The sequence below is a fragment of the Oncorhynchus kisutch genome, linkage group LG17 (assembly GCF_002021735.2).
Source record: "Oncorhynchus kisutch isolate 150728-3 linkage group LG17, Okis_V2, whole genome shotgun sequence".
Lineage (NCBI taxonomy): Eukaryota > Metazoa > Chordata > Actinopteri > Salmoniformes > Salmonidae > Oncorhynchus > Oncorhynchus kisutch.
The window spans coordinates 62209578-62233154 of NC_034190.2; the positions used below are offsets into that span (position 1 = coordinate 62209578).

Below are 23577 nucleotides of genomic sequence, written 5' to 3' on the forward strand. Positions count from 1 at the left end.
ATGGCCCACCACCCAAAGGACATCCAGCTAACTTGAAGCATTGGAGTCAACATGAGCCAGCATCCATGTAGATGTTTCGACACCTTGTAGAGACCATGCCCCAACGTATTGAGGCTGTTCTGAGGGCAAAAGAGGGTGGGTGCAACGCAATATTAGGAAAGTTAGTGTACAAATGAATATCTGGAACAAATTGATTTCAAAGGTATTGGTAAGTAAATCAGTGAGATTAGTATGCTTTGTAGTCTATATGAAAAGGTGCAGTCCTGAGTCTTTGGTTATTTTTGTCTGTTCCCAGATGATGAGGATGAGCACGGGTCACATGGAGGGAGACCTGCAGCCTCTCTACCTGCTGCTGACTGACTGTTACATCTACCTGCTGAGGAAAGGTGAGGGTTTACTGCTCACCACGCTCTCAGATACTCGTTATTTCCGTCTCACACTCTCTTGCTCTCTAATGGTGGGTCCCGTGTGGCTCACTTGGTAGAGCATGGGTTGTGGGTTCAATTCCCACAGGGGGAACAATAAAAAAAAAAAAAAAATGTATGCACTGTATGCATGTAAAATGTATGTAAGTTGCTCTGGATAAGAGCAACATTTGGTGGTGTCTTTTGGCTTTGCTTGTCATGCTGTCTCTCGCTCTCCCTTTCTCTCGCTCTTTCAGGTGCAGCAGAAAAGCCCTATACAGTGGAGGACGCCATCTCTTACAATGAGTTGGACTATGTCTCTGTGAGTTGTCTACACTGCTGGGATATGTTTTCTACTGTCAAGATTGTCTGTAACTGGTTTCTTGTAATGTCACATGGTTGTCTTTTCTGCAAGCGCGCAGGTTTTCTTCCAGGTTAGCTTGAAGGTTGTCTTGGTCAATGTTTAGCGTCAGGGTCATGCAGGATCCTTAAATTACAAGGTTCATGAGGTCAGATGGTTCATGAGTTTACTAGGTTCAGGTCATTCTAGTTGTTGTTTATGTGAATTCCAATATGGCCGACAATCACGCAGCCATTTTGAAAGCCATTGTCCCTGTGACTGTCTTTCATTCGACTTCAACATGTGCAAATACAAATTGTCAGACTTATATGGACAAATGTGCAGCAGCTGGAATTTAAGAAAGTGAATGCCCAATTCTTATTTTATGTTCTACAGTTATGTAATGGAATTGATTTTCCAGATAGTGTGGATGCCACCATATCATTTTAGGCTATGAAGCACTTTGGGCTGTTTAATGGAAGTGATTGAAGGAAGCCTTAACAATTTTCCTAAAAATTTAAAAGTTGGTTTTATATAGCACATTTGCTTCACGACCATCACCTAAAAAGCTGATGGACAGAAGAGGGAAAACGACAAGAAGGAAGAGTTATTGTCAATGTCCATTCCACTAAGTTGTGATATTGTCCCTGTCCGTCTCTCAGGTGGGCGTGGACCAGCAGACGGTCACGCTGGTCTGCACAAACCGAAGACGGCAGTTTCTCCTGGACACATCCGACTCCTCGTTGACTATGTGAGTGCTTCCTCTCCTCTGCCCTGCTCTCCCCTTCTCCCTGGCGGCATCTTTATAGTCTTAAGGTGGCTTCCTCTCCCATTTCCTTTCCTCCAAATGCACGGAAACTAAAGGGCTGGACTGAGAAAGCAAGTTCCTAGTTGGCACGCCCTCACTTAGATCATGTTTTCATATCAGTATAGATGAAGGAGAGGAGACCAGTAGAAGAAATCACTCTTTATCCCTCCCTCTCTTTTCTAATCCAGCATTTTTCCTTCTCTCTATCCTTCAGCTGGTTCCTGGCGGCCCTGAAGTCGGCCATGATTAAGGGGTGCAGGGAGCCTCCTTACCCCTCGGTGCTGACCGACGCCACCATGGAGAAACTAGCCCTCACTAAGTTTGTCTCCCAGGAGTCTCACTGTGAGGTGAGGAACACTGATATCTAGCTAGGCCTGCACACTAACATAATTTCTCAGGGACTGTCATGTAAATGAAAGACAAATGTCATGTTGAAAAATGCCTGGATACTAATTTATGCTCAAGAAGTGAAGTCTAAATTTGATTGGAATCTAATTACAAGAGGCACTTAACCGTCATAAATTATGGATTTCATCTGATGGAGTGGTTATATGCATCAGTAGACATCACCAGCTCAATCATATGTGTTCTACAGTATACACTACCGTTCAAAAGTTTGGGGTCATTTAGAAATGACCTTGCTTTTGAAAGAAAAGCACTTCATTTTGTCCATTTTAACATCAAATTGATCAGAAATACAGTGTAGACATTAATGTTGTAAATGACTTGTAGCTGTAAACAGCAGATATTTAATGGAATATCTACATAGGCGTACAGAGGCCCGTTATCAGCAACCATCACTCCTGTTCCAATGGCACGTTGTGTTAGCTAATCCAAGTTGATAATTTTATAAGGCTAATTGATCATTAGAACACACTTTTGCAATTATGTTAGCACAGCTGAAATCTGTTGTCCTGCTTAAATAAGCAATAACACTGGCATTTGTGGGTTCGATTACAGGCTCAAAATGACCAGAAACAAAGAACTTTCTTCTGAAACTCGCCAGTCTATACTTGTTCTGAGAAATGAAGGCTATTCCATGTGAGAAATTGCCAAGAAACTGAAGATCTTGTACAATGCTGTTCATAGAACAGTGAAGAGGCGTCTCCAGGATGCTGGCATTCTAAGCTGAGTTCCAAAGAAAAAGCAATTTCTCAGACTGGCCAATAAAAATAAAAGATGGGCAAAAGAACACTGACACTAGGAACTCTGCCTAGAAGACCAGCATCCCGGAGTTGCCTCTTCACTGTTGGTGTTTTGCGGATACTATTTAATGAAGCTGACAGTTGAGGACTTGTGAGGCATCTGTTTCTCAAACTAGACACTATAATTTACTTGTCCTCTTGCTCTGTTGTGCACCAATGCCTCCCACTCCTCTTTCTACTCTGGTTAGAGCCAATTTTCGCTGTTCTATGAAGGGAGTAGTACACAGCGTTGTACGAGATCTTCAGTTTCTTGGCAATTTCTAGCATGGAATAGCCTTAATTTCTAAGAACTGGAATAGACTGACGAGTTTCAGAAGAAAGTTATTTGTTTCTGGTCATTTTGAGCCTGTAATCGAACCTACATGCTGATGCTCCAGATACTCAACTAGTCTAAAGAAGGCCGGATTTATTGTTTCTTTAATTTTTTATTTACCTTTATTTAACCAGGTAGGCAAGTTGAGAACAAGTTCTCATTTACAATTGCGACCTGGCCAAGATAAAGCAAAGCAGTTCGACAGATAAAACGACACAGAGTTACACATGGAGTAAAAACAAACATACAGTCAATAATGCAGTATAAACAAGTCTATATACAATGTGAGCAAATGAGGTGAGAAGGGAGGTAAAGGCAAAAAAGGCCATGATGGCAAAGTAAATACAATATAGCAAGTAAAATACTGGAATGGTAGTTTTGCAATGGAAGAATGTGCAAAGTAGAAATAAAAAATAATGGGGTGCAAAGGAGCAAAATAAATAAATAAATTAAAATTAAATACAGTTGGGAAAGAGGTAGTTGTTTGGGCTAAATTATAGGTGGGCTATGTACAGGTGCAGTAATCTGTGAGCTGCTCTGACAGTTGGTGCTTAAAGCTAGTGAGGGAGATAAGTGTTTCCAGTTTCAGAGATTTTTGTAGTTCGTTCCAGTCATTGGCAGCAGAACTGGAAGGAGAGGCGGCCAAAGAAAGAATTGGTTTTGGGGGTGACTAGAGAGATATACCTGCTGGAGCGTGTGCTACAGGTGGGAGATGCTATGGTGACCAGCGAGCTGAGATAAGGGGGGACTTTACCTAGCAGGGTCTTGTAGATGACATGGAGCCAGTGGGTTTGGCGACGAGTATGAAGCGAGGGCCAGCCAACGAGAGCGTACAGGTCGCAATGGTGGGTAGTATATGGGGCTTTGGTGATAAAACGGATTGCACTGTGATAGACTGCATCCAATTTGTTGAGTAGGGTATTGGAGGCTATTTTGTAAATGACATCGCCAAAGTCGAGGATTGGTAGGATGGTCAGTTTTACAAGGGTATGTTTGGCAGCATGAGTGAAGGATGCTTTGTTGCGAAATAGGAAGCCAATTCTAGATTTAACTTTGGATTGGAGATGTTTGATATGGGTCTGGAAGGAGAGTTTACAGTCTAACCAGACACCTAAGTATTTGTAGTTGTCCACGTATTCTAAGTCAGAGCCGTCCAGAGTAGTGATGTTGGACAGGCGGGTAGGTGCAGGTAGCGATCGGTTGAAGAGCATGCATTTAGTTTTACTTGTATTTAAGAGCAATTGGAGGCCACGGAAGGAGAGTTGTATGGCATTGAAGCTTGCCTGGAGGGTTGTTAACACAGTGTCCAAAGAAGGGCCGGAAGTATACAGAATGGTGTCGTCTGCGTAGAGGTGGATCAGGGACTCACCAGCAGAAAGAGCGACCTCATTGATGTATACAGAGAAGAGAGTCGGTCCAAGAATTGAACCCTGTGGCACCCCCATAGAGACTGCCAGAGGTCCGGACAGCAGACCCTCCGATTTGACACACTGAACTCTATCAGAGAAGTAGTTGGTGAACCAGGCGAGGCAATCATTTGAGAAACCAAGGCTGCCGAGTCTGCCGATGAGGATATGGTGATTGACAGAGTCGAAAGCCTTGGCCAGATCAATGAATACGGCTGCACAGTAATGTTTCTTATCGATGGCGGTTAAGATATCGTTTAGGACCTTGAGCGTGGCTGAGGTGCACCCATGACCAGCTCTGAAACCGGATTGCATAGCAGAGAAGGTATGGTGAGATTCGAAATGGTCGGTAATCTGTTTGTTGACTTGGCTTTCGAAGACCTTAGAAAGGCACGGTAGGATAGATATAGGTCTGTAGCAGTTTGGGTCAAGAGTGTCCCCCCCTTTGAAGAGGGGGATGACCGCAGCTGCTTTCCAATCTTTGGGAATCTCAGACGACACGAAAGAGAGGTTGAACAGGCTAGTAATAGGGGTGGCAACAATTTCGGCAGATAATTTTAGAAAGAAAGGGTCCAGATTGTCTAGCCCGGCTGATTTGTAGGGGTCCAGATTTTGCAGTTCTTTCAGAACATCAGCTGAATGGATTTGGGAGAAGGAGAAATGGGGAAGGCTTGGGCGAGTTGCTGTTGGGGGTGCAGTGCTGTTGTCCGGGGTAGGAGTAGCCAGGTGGAAAGCATGGCCAGCCGTAGAAAAATGCTTATTGAAATTCTCAATTATGGTGGATTTATCAGTGGTGACAGTGTTTCCTATCTTCAGTGCAGTGGGCAGCTGGGAGGAGGTGTTCTTATTCTCCATGGACTTTACAGTGTCCCAGAACTTTTTTGAGTTAGTGTTGCAGGAAGCAAATTTCTGCTTGAAAAAGCTAGCCTTGGCTTTTCTAACTGCCTGTGTATAATGATTTCTAGCTTCCCTGAACAGCTGCATATCACGGGGGCTGTTCGATGCTAATGCAGAACGCCATAGGATGTTTTTGTGTTGTTTAAGGGCAGTCAGGTCTGGGGAGAACCAAGGGCTATATCTGTTCCTGGTTCTAAATTTCTTAAATGGGGCATGTTTATTTAAGATGGTTAGGAAGGCATTTTTTTAAAATATCCAGGCATCCTCTACTGACGGGATGAGATCAATATCCTTCCAGGATACCCCGGCCAGGTCGATTAGAAAGGCCTGCTCGCAGAAGTGTTTCAGGGAGCGTTTTACAGTGATGAGTGGAGGTCGTTTGACCGCTGACCCATAATCAGAACAACAGTTTTCAGTCTTGGAATACAGGAGTGATGGCTGCTGATAATGGACCTATGTAGATATTACATATAAAAATCTGCCATTTACAGCTACAATAGTCATTTACAACATGAACAATGTCTACACTGTATTTCTGATCAGTTTGATTATTTTAATAGACAAAAAAATCTGCTTTTCTTTCAAAAGCAAGGACTCTTCCAAGTGACCCCAAACGTTTGAATGGTAGTGTATATGCCCAACACGTGTAACAATGAGTAATAGACAAATGATAGAATTGTTTACTGACACTGTGTGTCTCTGTAGGTTTCTGAAGTGGTCATCCGCCTGTATTCTTTGGTACACTGGGAGGACCCCATGGATGTGACTCTGGCCCCCCAGACAGCCTTGGTGGGTGCTGGAGACTCCTCCAGCACTAAAGAGGGCCCCTTACTCTACAGAGCTGGCACCACCTACCTGGGCAAGGAGCTGTGGAAGAGCTGTTACCTCGTACTTAGGTATATATGGGCAGCCATAGGCTTTTAGTGGAGCAATATGCAGAAATCCCTCCACCATTGCCTGGTTGCTAAAATTCTGAACTGTTTCCATTATTTCAGTTTGTGACAAAACAAGTCATGTCTAAACCGCTGTGAAATATATTTTCAATAACCAAAAATAAGATTATTTTTAGCTATTTGAAGCTGGTGTACTTAAGGCTGGGGAGCATAGAAATAGCGCACATAGAACGGATCCTCTGCTTATCAGACTTTCAGTCAGAATGACATATCTATAACTCACATTTCTATGTGCATTTGGTCGGGTCGTCCACCAAGCTACACATTACGCCTTTTAATATAACCAATCAAATTTCAATAAATCAAATGTGTTTAAAGCAAAACCACTCGAGGTGAAAGAACGGCTAGACCTCAGCCATTGCACCAGCTGTTGTCATTGGCTGTTCTATTGTAAGAAATCAAATCAAATGTATTTATATAGCCCTTCGTACATCAGCTGATATCTCAAAGTGCTGTACAGAAACCCAGCCTAAAACCCCAAACAGCAAGCAATGCAGGTGTAGAAGCACGGTGACTAGGAAAAACTCCCTAGAAAGGCCCAAACCTAGGAAGAAACCTAGAGGAACCAGGCTATGTGGGATGGCCAGTCCTCTTCTGGCTGTGCTGGGTGGAGATTATAACAGAACATGGCCAAGATTTTCAAATGTTCATAAATGACCAGCATAGTCCAATAATAATAAGGCAGAACAGTTGAAACTGGAGCAGCAGCACGGCCAGGTGGACTGGGGACAGCAAGGAGTCCTCATGTCAGGTAGTCCTGAGGCATGGTCCTAGGGCTCCGGTCCTCCAAGAAAGAAAGAGAGAAAGAAAGAGAGAATTAGAGAGAGCACACTTAAATTCACACAGGACACTGGATAGGACAGAAGATGTACTCCAGATATAACAAACTGACCCTAGCCCCCCGACACAAACTATTACAGCATAAATACTGGAGGCTGAGACAGGAGGGGTCAGGAGACACTGTGGCCCCATCCGATGACCCCCCCTGGACAGGGCCAAACAGGAAGGATATAACCCCACCCACTTTGCCAAAGCACAGCCCCCACACCACTAGAGGGATATCTTCAACCACCAACTTACCATCCTGAGACAAGGCAGAGTATAGCCCACAAAGATCTCCGCCACGGCCCAACCCAAGTGGGGGCGCCAACCCAGACAAGAAGATCACATCAGTGACTCGACCCACTCAAGTGACGCACCCCTCCTAGGGACGGTATGAAAGAGTCCTTGAAATCAGCCCTTGCCTTGACAGGAAACCAGTGTAGGGAGGCTAGCACTGGGGTAATATGATCAAATTGTTTGGTTTTATTTGAGACGACTGTACAACCATTAAGATTAATTGTCAGATTCAACAGAAGATCTCTTTGTTTCTTGGGACCTAGAACAAGCATCTCTGTTTTGTCCGAGTTTAAAAGTAGAAAGGTTGCAGCCATCCACTTCCTTATGTCTGAAACACATGCTTCTAGCGAGGGCAATTTTGGGGCTTCACCATGTTTCATTGAAATGTACAGCTGTGTGTCATCCGCATAGCAGTGAAAGTTAGCATTATGTTTTCGAATGACATCCCCAAGAGGTAAAATATATAGTGAAAACAATAGTGGTCCTAAAACGGAACCTTGAGGAACACCAAAATTTACAGTTGATTTGTCAGAGGACAAACCATTCACAGAGACAAACTGATATCTTTCCGACAGATAAGATCTAAACCAGGCCATAACTTGTCCGTGTAGACGAATTTGGGTTTCCAATCTCTCCAAAAGAATGTGGTGATCGATGATATCAAAAGCAGCACTAAGGTCTAGGAGGACAGATGCAGAGCCTCGGTCTGATGCCATTAAAAGGTCATTTACCTCCTTCACAAGTGCAGTGTCAGTGCTATGATGGGGTCTAAAACCAGACTGAAGCATTTTGTATACATTGTTTGTCTTCAGGAAGGCAGTAAGTTGCCGCGCAACAGCCTTTTCTAACATTTTTGAGAGGCTTTATTACTGCCACTTTTAGTGAGTTTGGTACACATCCGGTGGATAGAGAGCCGTTTATTATGTTCAACATAGGAGGGCCAAGCACAGGAAGCAGCTCTTTCAGTAGTTTAGTTGGAATAGGGTCCAGTATGCAGCTTGAAGGTTTAGAGGCCCTGATTTATTTTCATCATTGTGTCAAGAGATATAGTACTAAAACACTTGAGTGTCTCTCTTGATCCTAGGTCCTGGCAAGGTTGTGCAGACTCAGGACAACTGAGCTTTGAAGGAATACGCAGATTTAAAGAGGAGTCTGTAATTTGCCTTCTAATAATCATGATCTTTTCCTCAAAGAAGTTCATGAATTTATTACTGCTGAAGTGAAAGCCATCCTCTCTTGGGGAATTGAGAGGATGGCGTAGCAGTAAGTCGTCCTGTCGTGTCGTGTCCCTGTATATTTTGTTTATATTTTGTTTATTTTTCGTTTTTTACATATTTTTCGTTTTTTACATAGCTATCCCTTTAAAAACATTTTGCTAAACCTAAGCTTCCAAATACGCTGGACCTTCACAACTAGCTATCTAGCTAAACCGCAACCCTGGATGATTACCCCTGGCTAGCGTTTCCACCCACTTAGCTTGAAGCTAGCCCGGCCTGCGCTACCACCGTAGCATACTCCTGAGCTACAATACCCGGGCCCACGACCGGTCTATCGATGTCACCGCATGAAGAGGAATAAACAGACTCACCCCATCGCGACGTCCCCCAAAGGCTAACTCTCTAGCCCTCGCTATCTCCCTGCTTGCTAATTCGGCCTGCTAACTGCTAGCTTGTCCAGCTCCGGTCCGCTAACTGCTACCTTGTCTAACCCGGGCCTACAAACTGTTAGCTTGTTAGCACAGGCCCGCTAACCGCCTGAATCGCCGCGTCCCAAACGCCCACCGGACCCATATTTACTTTCTATCTCTTTTGACTTTTAATTTGTTTATACCTTCCGGAAACCTGCCTCACCCAATGTGATACGGAATCGCTATTATTTTTTATTTATTTTTAGAACACACTCAAGAACCTCCAGAAGCTAACCAGCTAACTAGCTACAAGCTATTTAGTCATTGTTCGTTTTTTTAACCTGGATAACACTCGCCAGTCCAGCTTCCCTTCCCCATCCACCGCTGCCCCCTGGACACTGATCTCTTGGCTACATAGCTGATGCACGCTGGACTGTCCATAAATCACGGTACTCCATTCTGCTTGTTTGTTTTATCTGTTGGCCCCGTTGCCTAGTCTACGCCATTTTACCTGCTGCTGTTGTGCTAGCTGATTAGCTGTTGTCTCACCTACTGTTTTAGCTAGCTTTCCCAATTCAACACCTGTGATTACTGTATGCCTCGCTGTATGTCTCTCTCAAATGTCAATATGCCTTGTATACTGTTGTTCAGGTTAGTTATCATTGTTTTAGTTCACAATGGAGCCCCTAGTTCCACTCTTCATACCCCTGATAACTCCTTTGTCCCACCTCCCACACATGCGGTGACCTCACCCATTACTACCAGCATGTCCAGAGATACAACCTCTCTCATCATCACCCAGTGCCTGGGCTTACCTCCGCTGTACCCGCACCCCACCATACCCCTGTCTGCGCATTATGCCCTGAATATATTCTACCATGCCCAGAAACCTGCTCCTCTTATTCTCTGTCCCCAACACTCTAGGCGACCAGTTTTGATAGCCTTTAGCCGCACCCTCATACTACTCCTTCTCTGTTCCGCGGGTGATGTGGAGGTAAACCCAGGCCCTGCATGTCCCCAGGCACCCTCATTTGTTGACTTCTGTGTTCGAAAAAGCCTTGGTTTCATGCATGTCAACATCAGAAGCCTCCTCCCTAAGTTTGTCTTACTCACTGCTTTAGCACACTCTGCTAACCCTGATGTCCTTGCTGTGTCTGAATCCTGGCTCAGGAAGGCCACCAAAAATTCAGAGATTTCCATACCCAACTATAACATCTTCCGTCAAGATAGAACTGCCAAAGGGGGAGGAGTTGCAGTTTACTGCAGAGATGGCCTGCAAAGTAATGTCATACTTTCCAGGTCCATACCCAAACAGTTCGAACTACTAATTTTGAAAATTACTCTCTCCAGAAATAAGTCTCTCACGGTTGCCGCCTGCTACCGACCCCCCTCAGCTCCCAGCTGTGCCCTGGACACCATTTGTGAATTGATCGCCCCCCATCTAGCTTCAGAGTTTGTTCTGTTAGGTGACCTAAACTGGGATATGCTTAACACCCCGCCAGTCCTACAATCTAAGCTAGATGCCCTCAATCTCACACAAATCATCAAGGAACCCACCAGGTACAACCCTAACTCTGTAAACAAGGGCACCCTCATAGACGTCATCCTGACCAACTGGCCCTCCAAATACACCTCCGCTGTCTTCAACCAGGATCTCAGCGATCACTGCCTCATTGCCTGTATCCGCTACGGAGCCGCAGTCAAACGACCACCCCTCATCACTGTCAAACGCTCCCTAAAACACTTCTGTGAGCAGGCCTTTCTAATCGACCTGGCCCGGGTATCCTGGAAGGACATTGACCTCATCCCGTCAGTTGAGGATGCCTGGTCATTCTTTAAAAGTAACTTCCTCACCATTTTAGATAAGCATGCTCCGTTCAAAAAATGCAGAACTAAGAACAGATACAGCCCTTGGTTCACCCCAGACCTGACTGCCCTCGACCAGCACAAAAACATCCTGTGGCGGACTGCAATAGCATCGAATAGTCCCCGTGATATGCAACTGTTCAGGGAAGTCCGGAACCAATACACGCAGTCAGTCAGGAAAGCTAAGGCCAGCTTCTTCAGGCAGAAGTTTGCATCCTGTAGCTCCAACTCCAAAAAGTTCTGGGACACTGTGAAGTCCATGGAGAACAAGAGCACCTCCTCCCAGCTGCCCACTGCACTGAGGCTAGGTAACACGGTCACCACTGATAAATCCATGATTATCGAAAACTTCAATAAGCATTTCTCAACGGCTGGCCATGCCTTCCGCCTGGCTACTTCAACCTCGGCCAACAGCTCCGCCCCCCCCGCAGCTCCTCGCCCAAGCCTCTCCAGGTTCTCCTTTACCCAAATCCAGATAGCAGATGTTCTGAAAGAGCTGCAAAACCTGGACCCGTACAAATCAGCTGGGCTTGACAATCTGGACCCTCTATTTCTGAAACTATCTGCCACCATTGTCGCAACCCCTATTACCAGCCTGTTCAACCTCTCTTTCATCTCGTCTGAGATCCCCAAGGATTGGAAAGCTGCCGCAGTCATCCCCCTCTTCAAAGGGGGAGACACCCTGGACCCAAACTGTTACAGACCTATATCCATCCTGCCCTGCCTATCTAAGGTCTTCGAAAGCCAAGTCAACAAACAGGTCACTGACCATCTCGAATCCCACCGTACCTTCTCCGCTGTGCAATCTGGTTTCCGAGCCGGTCATGGGTGCACCTCAGCCACACTCAAGGTACTAAACGACATCATAACCGCCATCGATAAAAGACAGTACTGTGCAGCCGTCTTCATCGACCTTGCCAAGGCTTTCGACTCTGTCAATCACCATATTCTTATCGGCAGACTCAGTAGCCTCGGTTTTTCGGATGACTGCCTTGCCTGGTTCACCAATTACTTTGCAGACAGAGTTCAGTGTGTCAAATCGGAGGGCATGTTGTCCGGTCCTCTGGCAGTCTCTATGGGGGTGCCACAGGGTTCAATTCTCGGGCCGACTCTTTTCTCTGTGTATATCAATGATGTTGCTCTTGCTGCGGGCGATTCCCTGATCCACCTCTACGCAGACGACACCATTCTATATACTTTCGGCCCGTCTTTGGACACTGTGCTATCTAACCTCCAAACAAGCTTCAATGCCATACAACACTCCTTCCGTGGCCTCCAACTGCTCTTAAACGCTAGTAAAACCAAATGCATGCTTTTCAACCGGTCGCTGCCTGCACCTGCATGCCCGACTAGCATCACCACCCTGGATGGTTCCGACCTAGAATATGTGGACGTCTATAAGTACCTAGGTGTCTGGCTAGACTGCAAACTCTCCTTCCAGACTCATATCAAACATCTCCAATCGAAAATCAAATCAAGAGTCGGCTTTCTATTCCGCAACAAAGCCTCCTTCACTCAAGCCGCCAAGCTTACCCTAGTAAAACTGACTATCCTACCGATCCTCGACTTCGGCGATGTCATCTACAAAATGGCTTCCAACACTCTACTCAGCAAACTGGATGCAGTCTATCACAGTGCCATCCGTTTTGTCACTAAAGCACCTTATACTACCCACCACTGCGACTTGTATGCTCTAGTCGGCTGGCCCTCGCTACATATTCGTCGCCAGACCCACTGGCTCCAGGTCATCTACAAGTCTATGCTAGGTAAAGCTCCGCCTTATCTCAGCTCACTGGTCACGATGGCAACACCCATCCGTAGCACGCGCTCCAGCAGGTGTATCTCACTGATCATCCCTAAAGCCAACACCTCATTTGGCCGCCTTTCGTTCCAGTACTCTGCTGCCTGTGACTGGAACGAATTGCAAAAATCGCTGAAGTTGGAGACTTTTATCTCCCTCACCAACTTCAAACATCAGCTATCTGAGCAGCTAACCGATCGCTGCAGCTGTACATAGTCTATTGGTAAATAGCCCACCCTTTTCACCTACCTCATCCCCGTACTGTTTTTATTTATTTACTTTTCTGCTCTTCTGCACACCAATATCTCTACCTGTACATGACCATCTGATCTTTTATCACTCCAGTGTTAATCTGCAAAATTGTAATTATTTGCCTACCTCCTCATGCCTTTTGCACACATTGTATATAGACCCCCCCTTCGTTTTCTACTGTGTTATTGACTTGTTAATTGTTTACTCCATGTGTAACTCTTTGTTGTATGCTCACACTGCTATGCTTTATCTTGGCCAGGTCGCAGTTGCAAATGAGAACTTGTTCTCAACTAGCCTACCTGGTTAAATAAAGGTGAAATAAAAAAATAAAAAATAAAAATGCAGCTTTTTAGTAAGCTTTTTTTCGACAGTATCAAAAATTAATTTCGAATTGTTCTTATTTTCCTCAATTAAGTTGGAAAAATAGGATGATCGAGCAGCAGTACGGGCTCTTCGATACTGTACGGTACTGTCTTTCCAAGCTAGTCGGAAGACTTCCAGTTTGGTGTGGCGCCATTTCCGTTCCAATTTTCTGGAAGCTTGCTTCAGAGCTCGGGTATTTTCTGTATACCAGGGAGCTAGTTTCTTATGAGAAATGTTTTTAGTTTTTAGGGGTGCAACTGCATCTAGGGTATTGCGCAAGGTTAAATTGAGTTCCTCAGTTAGGTGGTTAACTGATTTTTGTCCTCTGGCATCCTTGGGTAGACAGAGGGAGTCTGGATGGACATCAAGGAATCTTTGTGTTGTCTGTAAATTTATAGCACGACTTTTGATGTTCCTTGGTTGGGGTCTGAGCAGATTATTTGTTGCAATTGCAAACGTAATAAAATGGTGGTCCAGGATTATGAGGAAAAACATTAAGATCCACAACATTTATTCCATGGGACAAAACTAGGTCCAGAGTATGACTGTGACAGTGAGTAGGTCCAGAGACATGTTGGACAAAACCCACTGAGTCGATGATGGCTCCGAAAGCCATTTGGAGTGGGTCTGTGGACTTTTCCATGTGGATATTAAAGTCACCAAATATTTGAATATTATCTACTATGACTACAAGGTCCGATAGGAATTCAGGGAACTCAATGAGGAACGCTGTATATGGCCCAGGAGGCCTGTAAACAGTTGCTATAAAATGTGATTGAGTAGGCTGCATAGATTTCATGACTAGAAGCTCAAAAGACGAAAACGTCATTTTTGTTTTTGTACATTGAAATTTGCTATCGTAAATGAGATGTGAGGTATCATGATCTCTTTCAATAATGACAGGAATGGAGGAGGTCTTTATCCTAGTGATATTTCTAAGGCGAACACCGCCATGTTTAGTTTTGCCCAACCTTGGTCGAGGCACAGACACGGTCTCAATGGGGATAGCTGAGCTGACTACGCTGACTGTGCTGGTGGCAGACTCCACTATGCTGGCAGGCTGGCTAACAGCCTGTTGCCTGGCCTGCACCCTATTTCATTGTGGAGCTAGAGGAGTTAGAGCCCTGTCTATGTTGGTAGATAAGATGAGAGCACCCCTCCAGCTAGGATGGAGTCCGTCACTCCTCAGCAGGTCAGGCTTGGTCCTGTTTGTGGGTGAGTCCCAGAAAGAGGGACAATTATCTACAAATTCTATCTTTTGGGAGGGGCAGAAAACAGTTTTCAACCAGCGATTGAGTTGTGAGACTCTGCTGTAGAGCTCATCACTCCCCCTAACTGGGAGGGGGCCAGTTTACTGAAGCCCCCTTTACTGACTTAAATAGCAGCCAAATCAGCCTGTTACTAACCCTTAGTAAAAATAAAATAAAAATTGTGTTGACCAGATACAATGCCATTTTACAGTAAAAGAACATTGACAACTGACTTTCTGCACGCTTAAAGGGAAGGACATTCAACAAGCACAGCCCTTACACAAATGACTGATTGGCTGAGAGAAATTGATGATTAAAAGAGTGTGGGAGGTGTGTTACATTTCAGCGCCACTTTTGACATTATCGATCATAGTCTGCTGCTGATAAAACGTATGTGTTATGGCTTTACACCCCCTGCTATATTGTGGATAAAGAATGACATGTCTAACAGAACACAGAGGATGTTCTTTAATGGAAACCTCTAACATAATCCAGGTAGACTCAGGAATTCCCCAGGGCAGCTGTCTTGGCGCATTTTTTTTCTCAATCTTTACTAATCAAATCAAATGTTATTTGTCACATACACATGGTTAGCAGATGTTAATGCGAGTGTAGCGAAATGCTTGTGCTTCTAGTTCCGACCATGCAGTAATATCTAACAAGTAATCTAACCTAAAAATGTCACAACTACCTTATACACACAAGTGTAAAGGAATGAATACGAATATGTACATTAAAATATATGAATGAGTGATTGCCGAACAGCATAGGCAAGATGGTATAGAGTACAGTATATACATATGAGATGAGTAATGTAGGGTATGTAAACATTATATAAAGTGGCATTGTTTAAAGTGGCTAGTGATACATTTATTACATCAGTTTTTCCATTATTAAAGTGGTTAGAGTTGAGTCAGTATGTTTGCAGCAGCCACTCAATGTTAGTGATGGCTGTTTAATAGTCTGATGCCCTTGAGATAGAAGCTGTTTTTCAGTGTCTCGGTCTCAGCTTTGATGCACCTGTACTGACCTCGCCTTCTGGATGATAGCGGGGTGAACAGGCAGTGGCTTGGGTTGTTGTTGTCATTGATGATCTTTTTGGCCTTCCTGTGACATCAGATGGTGTAGGTGTCCTGGAGGCACTAATGACATGGCTTTGAGTGAAGTCATTGTGTCTGTATGCGGATGACTCAACACTATATATGTTAGCTACTACAGCAACTGAAATGATTGGAACACTTAACAAAGAGCTGCAGTTCGTTTCAGAATGGGTGGAAAGGAAAAAGTTAGTGTTAAATATTTCAACAACTAAAAGCATTGTATTTGGAACATGTCATTCACTAAACCTCAACTAAATCTTGTGGAAATTGAGCAAGTTGTGGTGACTAAACTGCTTGGAGCAACCCTGGATTGTAAACTGTCATAGTCAAAACATGTTGATACAACAGTAGCTAAGATGGGGAGAAGTCTGTCCATAATAAAGTGCTGCTCTGCCTTCTTAACAACTCTATCAACAAGGCAGGTCTTACAGGCCCTACTTTTGTCTCACCTGGACTAATGTTTGGTCATGTCGTCAGGTGCTGCAAAGAGGGACTTAGGAATATTACAATTGGTCAAGACAGGGCAGCACGGCTGGCCCTTAAATGTACAAAGAGAGCTAACATTTAATATATTATATATGTCAATCTCTCCTGGCTCAAAGTCGATGAGAGGATGACTTCATCACTACTTGTTTTTGTAAGAAGTGTTGACAAGCTGAATGCACAGAGGTGTCTATTTTTAAACTATTAGCACACAGCTCGGACACCCATGCATACCCCACAAGACATACCACCAGAGGTATCTTCACAATTTCCAAGTCCAGAACAGACTATGGGAGGCGCACAGTACTACATGGAGCCATGACTACATGGAAGCAGTAGAATCAGATTTAAGAAACAGCTAAAAATACACCTTATGGAACAGCTTGGGGAATGTGAAGACACACAGACACAGGCACACACATGCTAGCACACAAACTCTACACAGAAGTATATTGTAATGTTGTTTTGTAATGTAAATATGTAGTGGTGCAATTATGTTATATTATGTACTGTTATCTTTTGTTTTATGTGTGATGTAAGTGCCTTACTGTGTTTGGACCCCAGGAAGAGTAGCTGCTGCCTTGGCTTGGGGATCCCTAATAAATACAAAGGTCAAGAATCTGCGTCTCTCACATGGATAGGCAGACCATTCCATAAAAATGTAGCTCTATAGGAGAAAGCCCTACTTCCGGCTGTTTGCTTAGAATTTCTAGGTGCAATAAGTAGGCCTGCATCTTGTGACTGTAGCATATGTGTAGGTATGTACGGCAGGACCAAATCAGAGAGTTGGGTAGGAGCAAGTCCATGTATGCTGGGATTGATGGTGTAAAGTGGCATTAAGGTCGAGGAGCACAAGGATGGATGCAAAACCTTGGTCTGACGCCATTGAAAGGTAATTTACTGCCTTCACGAGCGTGGTCTCAGTACTATGATGGGGTCTAAAAGAGACTGGATCCTTTCGTATTTATTTTTCTTCATGATGGCAGGAAGTAGATTCGATATAGGCTGGTTTTTAGTTTTGAAAATTTTCCGGTTTAAGGTTTTTTGCTTTTTCAGGAGAGGCTTTATTACTACCACTTTTAGTGAGTTTGGTTAGGGAGACGTTTATTATGGTTAACACAGGAATTAGTTATTTCAGTAGTTTAGCTGGAATGGGGTCCAGTAGGGAGCTGGAAGGTTTAGATGCCATGACTATTTTCATAAATGTGTCGAGAGTTTCAGGGAAAAAAAAACAACTCCATCTCCATTGATCCTAGGTCTTGGCAGTTCTGTGCAGACTCAGGACAAATGCATTTTAGAGAAATATGCATGTTCAAAGAGGAGTCCTTAATTTGCTTTCTAATGATCAAATCAAATGTTATTTGTCACATGCGCTGAATACAACAGGTGTAGACCTTACAGTGAAATGCTTACTTACAAGCCCTTAACCAACAATGCAGTTTGAGGAAAATACCTAAAAAAAGAAGTAAGAGATAAGAATAACAAATAATTAAAGAGCAACAGTAAATGACAAAAGCGGGGCTATATACAGGGGGTACCAGTACAGAGTAAGTGTGTGGGGGCACCGGTGTAATTGAGGTAATATGTACAGTGGGGCAAAAAAAGTATTTGGTCAGCCACCAATTGTGCAAGTTCTCCCACTTAAAAAGGTGAGAGGCCTGTAATTTTTATCATAGGTACACTTCAACGACAGACAAAAATTTGTTTTTTTTTCTCCAGAAAATCACATTGTAGGATTTTTAATGAATGTATTTGCAAATTATGGTGGAAAATAAGTATTTGGTCAATAACAAAAGTTTATCTCAATACTTTGTTATATACCCTTTGTTGGCAATGACAGAGGTCAAATGTTTTCTGTAAGTCTTCACAAGGTTTTCACACACTGTTGCTGGTATTTTGGCCCATTCCTCCATGCAGATCTCCTCTAGAGCAGTGATGTTTTGGGGCTGTTGCTGGGCAACACGGACTTTCAACTCCCTCCACAGATTTTCTATGGGGTTGAGATCTGGAGACTGGCTAGGCCACTCCAGGACCTTGAAATGCTTCTTACGAAGCCACTCCTTCGTTGCCCAGGCGGTGTGTTTGGGATCATTGTCATGCTGAAAGACCCAGCCACGGTTCATCTTCAATGCCCTTGCTGATGGTAGGCTTTGTTACTTTGGTCCCAGCTCTCTGCAGGTCATTCACTAGGTCCCCCCCGTGTGCTTCTGGGATTTTTGCTCACCGTTCTTGTGATAATTTTGAACGGGGTGAGATCTTGCGTGGAGCCCCAGATCGAGGGAGATTATCAGTGGTCTTGTATGTCTTCCATTTCCTAATAATTGCTCCCACAGTTGATTTCTTCAAACCAAGCTGCTTACCTATTGCAGATTCAGTCTTCCCAGCCTGGTGCAGGTCTACAATTTTGTTTCTGGTGTCCTTTGACAGCTCTTTGGTCTTGGCCATAGTGGAGTTTGGAGAGTGACTGTTTGAGGTTGTGGACAGGTGTCTTTTATACTGATAACAAGTTCAAACAGGTGCCATTAATACAGGTAACGAGTGGAGGACAGTGGAGCCTCTTAAAGAAGTTACAGGTCTGTGAGAGCCAGAAATCTGCTTGTTTGTAGGTGATCAAATACTTATTTTCCACCATAATTTGCAAATAAATTCATAAAAAATCCTACAATCCTACAGGCCTCATCTTTTTAAGTGGGAGAACTTGCACAATTGGTGGCTGACTAAATACTTTTTTGCCCCACTGTATGGGTAGGTAGAGTTATTAAAGTGACTATGCATAGATAATAACAGAGAGTAGCAGCAGCGTAGAAGGGTGCAGGGGCAATGCAAATAGTCCGGGTTGCCATTTAATTAGCTGTTCATGAGTCTTATGGCTTGGTGGTAGAAGCTGTTTAGAAGCCTCTTGGACCTAGACTTGGCGCTCAGGTACTGCTTGCTGTGCGGTAGCAGAGAGAACAGTCTGACTCTGGTGGCTGGAGTCTGACAATTTTTAGGGCCTTCCTCTGACACTGCCTGGTATAAAGGTCCTGGATTGTGGAAGCTTGCGATGTACTGGGCTGTACGCACTACCCTCTGTGCCTTGCGGTTGGAGGCCGAGCAGTTGCCCTACCAGGCAGTGATGCAACCTGTCAGGATGCTCTCGATGGTGCAGCTTGTAAAACCTTTTGAGGAACTGAGGACCCATGCCAAATATTTTCAGTCTCCTGAGGGGAAATAGGTTTTGTCGTGCCCTCTTCACAACTGTCTTGGTTAATGAGTTCATTACTACTGAAGTGAAGGCCATCACTTGGGCTTTGCGACATAACATTTTTGGAGGGGATTTTTGTTTTTATTCTCCTCAATCCGTTTGGGGAAAGTAGGCAGATCGAGCAGCAGTGAGGGCTCTTCGATATTGCACGGTATTGTCTTTCCAAGCTTGTCAGAAGTCTCCCAGTTTGGTTGAGCCTCATTTCCATTCCAATGTAAACTTAACGCATGTTGGACAAAACCCACTGGATCAATGATGGCTCTGAAAGCCTTTTAGTGGGTCTGTGGAGTTTTCCATGTGAATATTGAAGTCACCAAAAATGTTAATATTATCTGCCATGACTACGAAGTCTGATTTGAGAAATTCAGGGAACGCTGTATAAAGTGATTGACAATAGCTATTTAAAGTGATTGATTAGGCTCCATAGATTTCATGACTTGAAGCTCAAAAGACAAATGCATTCATTTTTTTCTAGATCGAGGCACCGACACGGCGGTCTCAATGGGTAAAGCTGTGCTGACTACACTGACTGTGCTAGTGGCAGACTCCACTAAGCTGTCAGGCTGGCTAACTTTGTGGAGTTAGTGCCCTGTCTATGTTGGTAGAGAAGACGAGAGTACCCCCCCAACTTGAATGGAGTCAGCACCCCCAGCAGGCCAGGCATGGTCCTGTTTGTGGGGGAGTCCTAGAAAGAGTGCCCGTTATCTACAAATTCTATCTTTTAGGAGGGTCAGAAAACAGTTTTCAACCAGCGCTTGTTGTGCAAGTCTGCTGTAGAGCTCATCATTCCCCATAACTGGGAGGGGGCCATAGACAATAACTCGATTCCAACACATCTTTCTAGCTAAGTTACAAGCTGAAGTTATGTTGCGCTTGGTGACCTGACTGTTTCATCCTAACATTGTTAGTGCCTATGTGGACAACATGCCCCTATGCCATCTACACGTGCCAGTTTCAGCCTTAGCCAGCACCATCTTCAGATTAGCCCTGCCCCCCGGTAAACAATGTATGATCGCTGGATGATTATTTTTAAGTCTAATATTGCTGGTAATGGAGTCTCCAATGACTAGGGTTTTCAATTTGTGGGAGGGAGGCTTCGGCAGCTCAGAGACATGAGAAGGCTCGGGCTCTGACTCAGTGGGGAAAACCGGGTGAAAGTTAATATCGCCTGAGTGAGCGAATAATGTGGAGCATGCCGACAGCATTGCTTTCCAGAAGCCATGAGAAAATGATCTGGCTGCTGGGACTGTGCAGGGGGATTAACACAACTACCTGTATTTATTGGTAGCACAGACGCTGTATCATTCTTTCCAACACTTAAATTGCTCTTGCCTAACGATTTGTATCTGATGCAGAGCTTGCAACTCTGCTATCCTCACCATAACATGATAGTTCTCCTGTATATTATGAGTACAGTGAATGCAATGAGAAGGCATAATGTTACTTAGCTTTTTTCGGCTGGAGGTGGTCCGGCAGAACTATGTCCAGGTAAAGTGTCCATGGTGAAAAAGTTGTGAGGACAAAGCTAAGGCATTGGTAAATTTTGTTTTAATACAGTTTGATTAAATAGTTATTAAGAGTAAAAGGCCAAATACCAACAAGCAGTATGTAGACTGTTGTGGAAATGTCCTGTATTACCAGATGAGGAGAGTTACAAACCACACACCAGTCAGAGTTAAACTTAATCTTTAATAATATGAGCTTTACAATAGCCCTTTGACTTTCAACAACTCACTATCTATAATTAATTGTTGAGAGTCCCAACATAATGGCAATTGAGATTTTTATAGCAAAGATACACCCCTCTCAACTTACATGAGTAACCACAGATCTTAGGATCTCTTCACAAAGGGCCTTTTACTTGAGAAAGGAGTATCCCTTAGCCAGATTGCATTCGCTATAAATTATCGCTCAGTTTGGTTTCTAAAACGAGTTTCTAATCTCGTTCCTGGTACTTCATAGTACCAAAACATTACCTCATCCAAGGCATAATTGAATTGTCAATTATTCTCAATTGTCAACTCTATATACTCCTATCTCAAGTAAACCCCCTCTTCTCCCCACTCATGGACAAGCTCACTGAGGGGAGTGACTTGCACACAGACATTGTGGAGTCAATTAATTGGTTCCCCCCTTAAACCATGTGAAGGGATGGCATGATTAACAGATACATTCACATATGAAGACAATGTCCCATCCTTTCCTCTTCCCTTTCTGATATTCTGCATAGCACCAGAGACATGTAAAAGACAATCCCGACCTCTCCCCTCTCTGGGCCCCAAATGACTGAGCCTCAGCTTAGAAAAAAATGCAACTGCCAACACTAGTCCAAAAGGATACATTCTAATGACAAGTATCTCACATAAGCATATTAGATAAATAAAACATCTTATTTATCTATGTTACCCAACTAATTCTGATTCCTCCGCCACAAGACAACAGCTTGTTATTAGACATTATAAAGGCTCATACATGCTTAAAACAAGTAATAAAGAATTATACCTGAATGCTTTAAGTGTTACCGATTTTACATATCTGCCCCTTACATTTGTAATAGAATGTTGTGTAACTTTACTTTAACAGGTTGAAGTATGGCTACAATAACCATTTAACATGTTGTTCTTATTTTAATGAAACTGCAATATTAAATGTAATAATATAATGCTAATCATACATTTCATATGAATAGCTCTTTCATACATTACATACAATAATATATTTCAATAATGTGATCCTCTTGTTCAGCAATGGGAATCTGTACCAGTATACAGAAAAGAGTGATGCGACACCACTGATGTCCATCACTATGGGGTAAGTCATACTGTGTTACTGCTCATAATCATGTGTGTTGTGTCTGTTTATGGTGGGGTAATTTTCTCAAGAGAATGGATTTGTGGCTAGAGCTTTTATGGGTCAAGTGGTTAGAACAAGTAGACTGGGTTCAAACATAGTTGATCACACTTATTTTGCTGAATCATCCGAAGTCATTGTTTAGGAAATACCCATAGATACTACATCTATTGCTATGAAAATTAAAATGTTTTACCCTCTCTTATTTAATTGGAAATAGTAGGCTATGGTTGACTTCATCTTTTAATTGTTGTTTGACCATCTATGTGTACTCTCTTTTTTTTAATCGAGGGGAGAGCACTGCGGAGGTTGCCGGCGCTCCAACAGCACAGAGCTGCCTCATGCCTTCCAGGTGATCCTCACAGAGCGGCCTCCTCTGGTGCTGAGCGCTGACAATGAGGGAGACATGTCCGACTGGATGCTGGTGCTCTGCCAGTCAGTCTCCAAAGGGGTGAGGACACACATGCTGCACTCTGACACAGATGCACTTTGACTCACACACGCCGTGTATACACACACACTCACATATCACCTACATACTTCCCAGCACATGTTTAAAACTCACCTCATGGCTGCTTGGCTTTGGTCACAGCCCTGTGGGAAAATTTGTGACCATGCATGGCTATACATGCAGATTTTACCATGTTTTTGGCATGAGGAGCAGAATACCCTAGTAGAATTCAAAACCTTTGTATGCATGAACGGTACCACACCATGTCGTTACTTCTCTCCCACCTTTTGAGTACAGTTCCTCCAGATTAAATCGATGATTCACAGCAGAAAAGGGATCTTTCCATGATTTTAAATCTTGAATTCCTGATTCATTTTTTTTTGTTTATCAGTAGCTCTTAAGTACATAGGCTAAATACAGTTGAAGTCAGAAGTTTACATACACCTTAGCCAAATACATTTAAACTCAGTTTTTCACAATTCCTGACCTTTAATCCTAGTAAAAATTCCCTGTTTTAGGTCAGTTAGGATCACCACTTTATTTTAACAATGTGAAATGTCAGAATAATAGTAGAGTGATTTATTTCAGCTTTTATTTCTTTCATCCCATTCCCAGTGGGTCAGAGGTTTACATACACTCAATTAGTATTTGATAGCATTGCCTTTCAATTGTGTAACTTGGGTCCAACGTTTCGGGTAGCCTTCCACAAGCTTCCCACAATAAGTTGGGTGAATTTTGTCCCATTTCCTCCTGACATAGCTGGTGTATCTGAGTCAGGTTTGTAAGGCCTCTTTACTCGCGCACTCTTTTTCAGTTCTGCCCACAAATTTTAAAAGGGATTGAGG

The 23577-nt window shown here is 43.6% G+C and overlaps 1 protein-coding gene across 3 annotated transcripts in view; it reads left to right on the forward strand.

The window, feature by feature from the left end:
- The window catches only part of LOC109908067 (pleckstrin homology domain-containing family M member 2-like), a 52052-nt gene that overhangs the window by 22312 nt on the left and 6163 nt on the right, over positions 1 to 23577 (forward strand). For all 3 annotated transcript variants that reach the window (XM_020506495.2, XM_031794328.1, XM_020506496.2), the window contains 7 exons: positions 296 to 386; positions 662 to 726; positions 1407 to 1495; positions 1767 to 1899; positions 6079 to 6269; positions 22177 to 22242; positions 22573 to 22732. In XM_020506495.2, coding sequence (XP_020362084.1) covers positions 296 to 386; positions 662 to 726; positions 1407 to 1495; positions 1767 to 1899; positions 6079 to 6269; positions 22177 to 22242; positions 22573 to 22732 — 795 coding nt within the window. The remainder of the gene's footprint in view (positions 1 to 295; positions 387 to 661; positions 727 to 1406; positions 1496 to 1766; positions 1900 to 6078; positions 6270 to 22176; positions 22243 to 22572; positions 22733 to 23577) is intronic.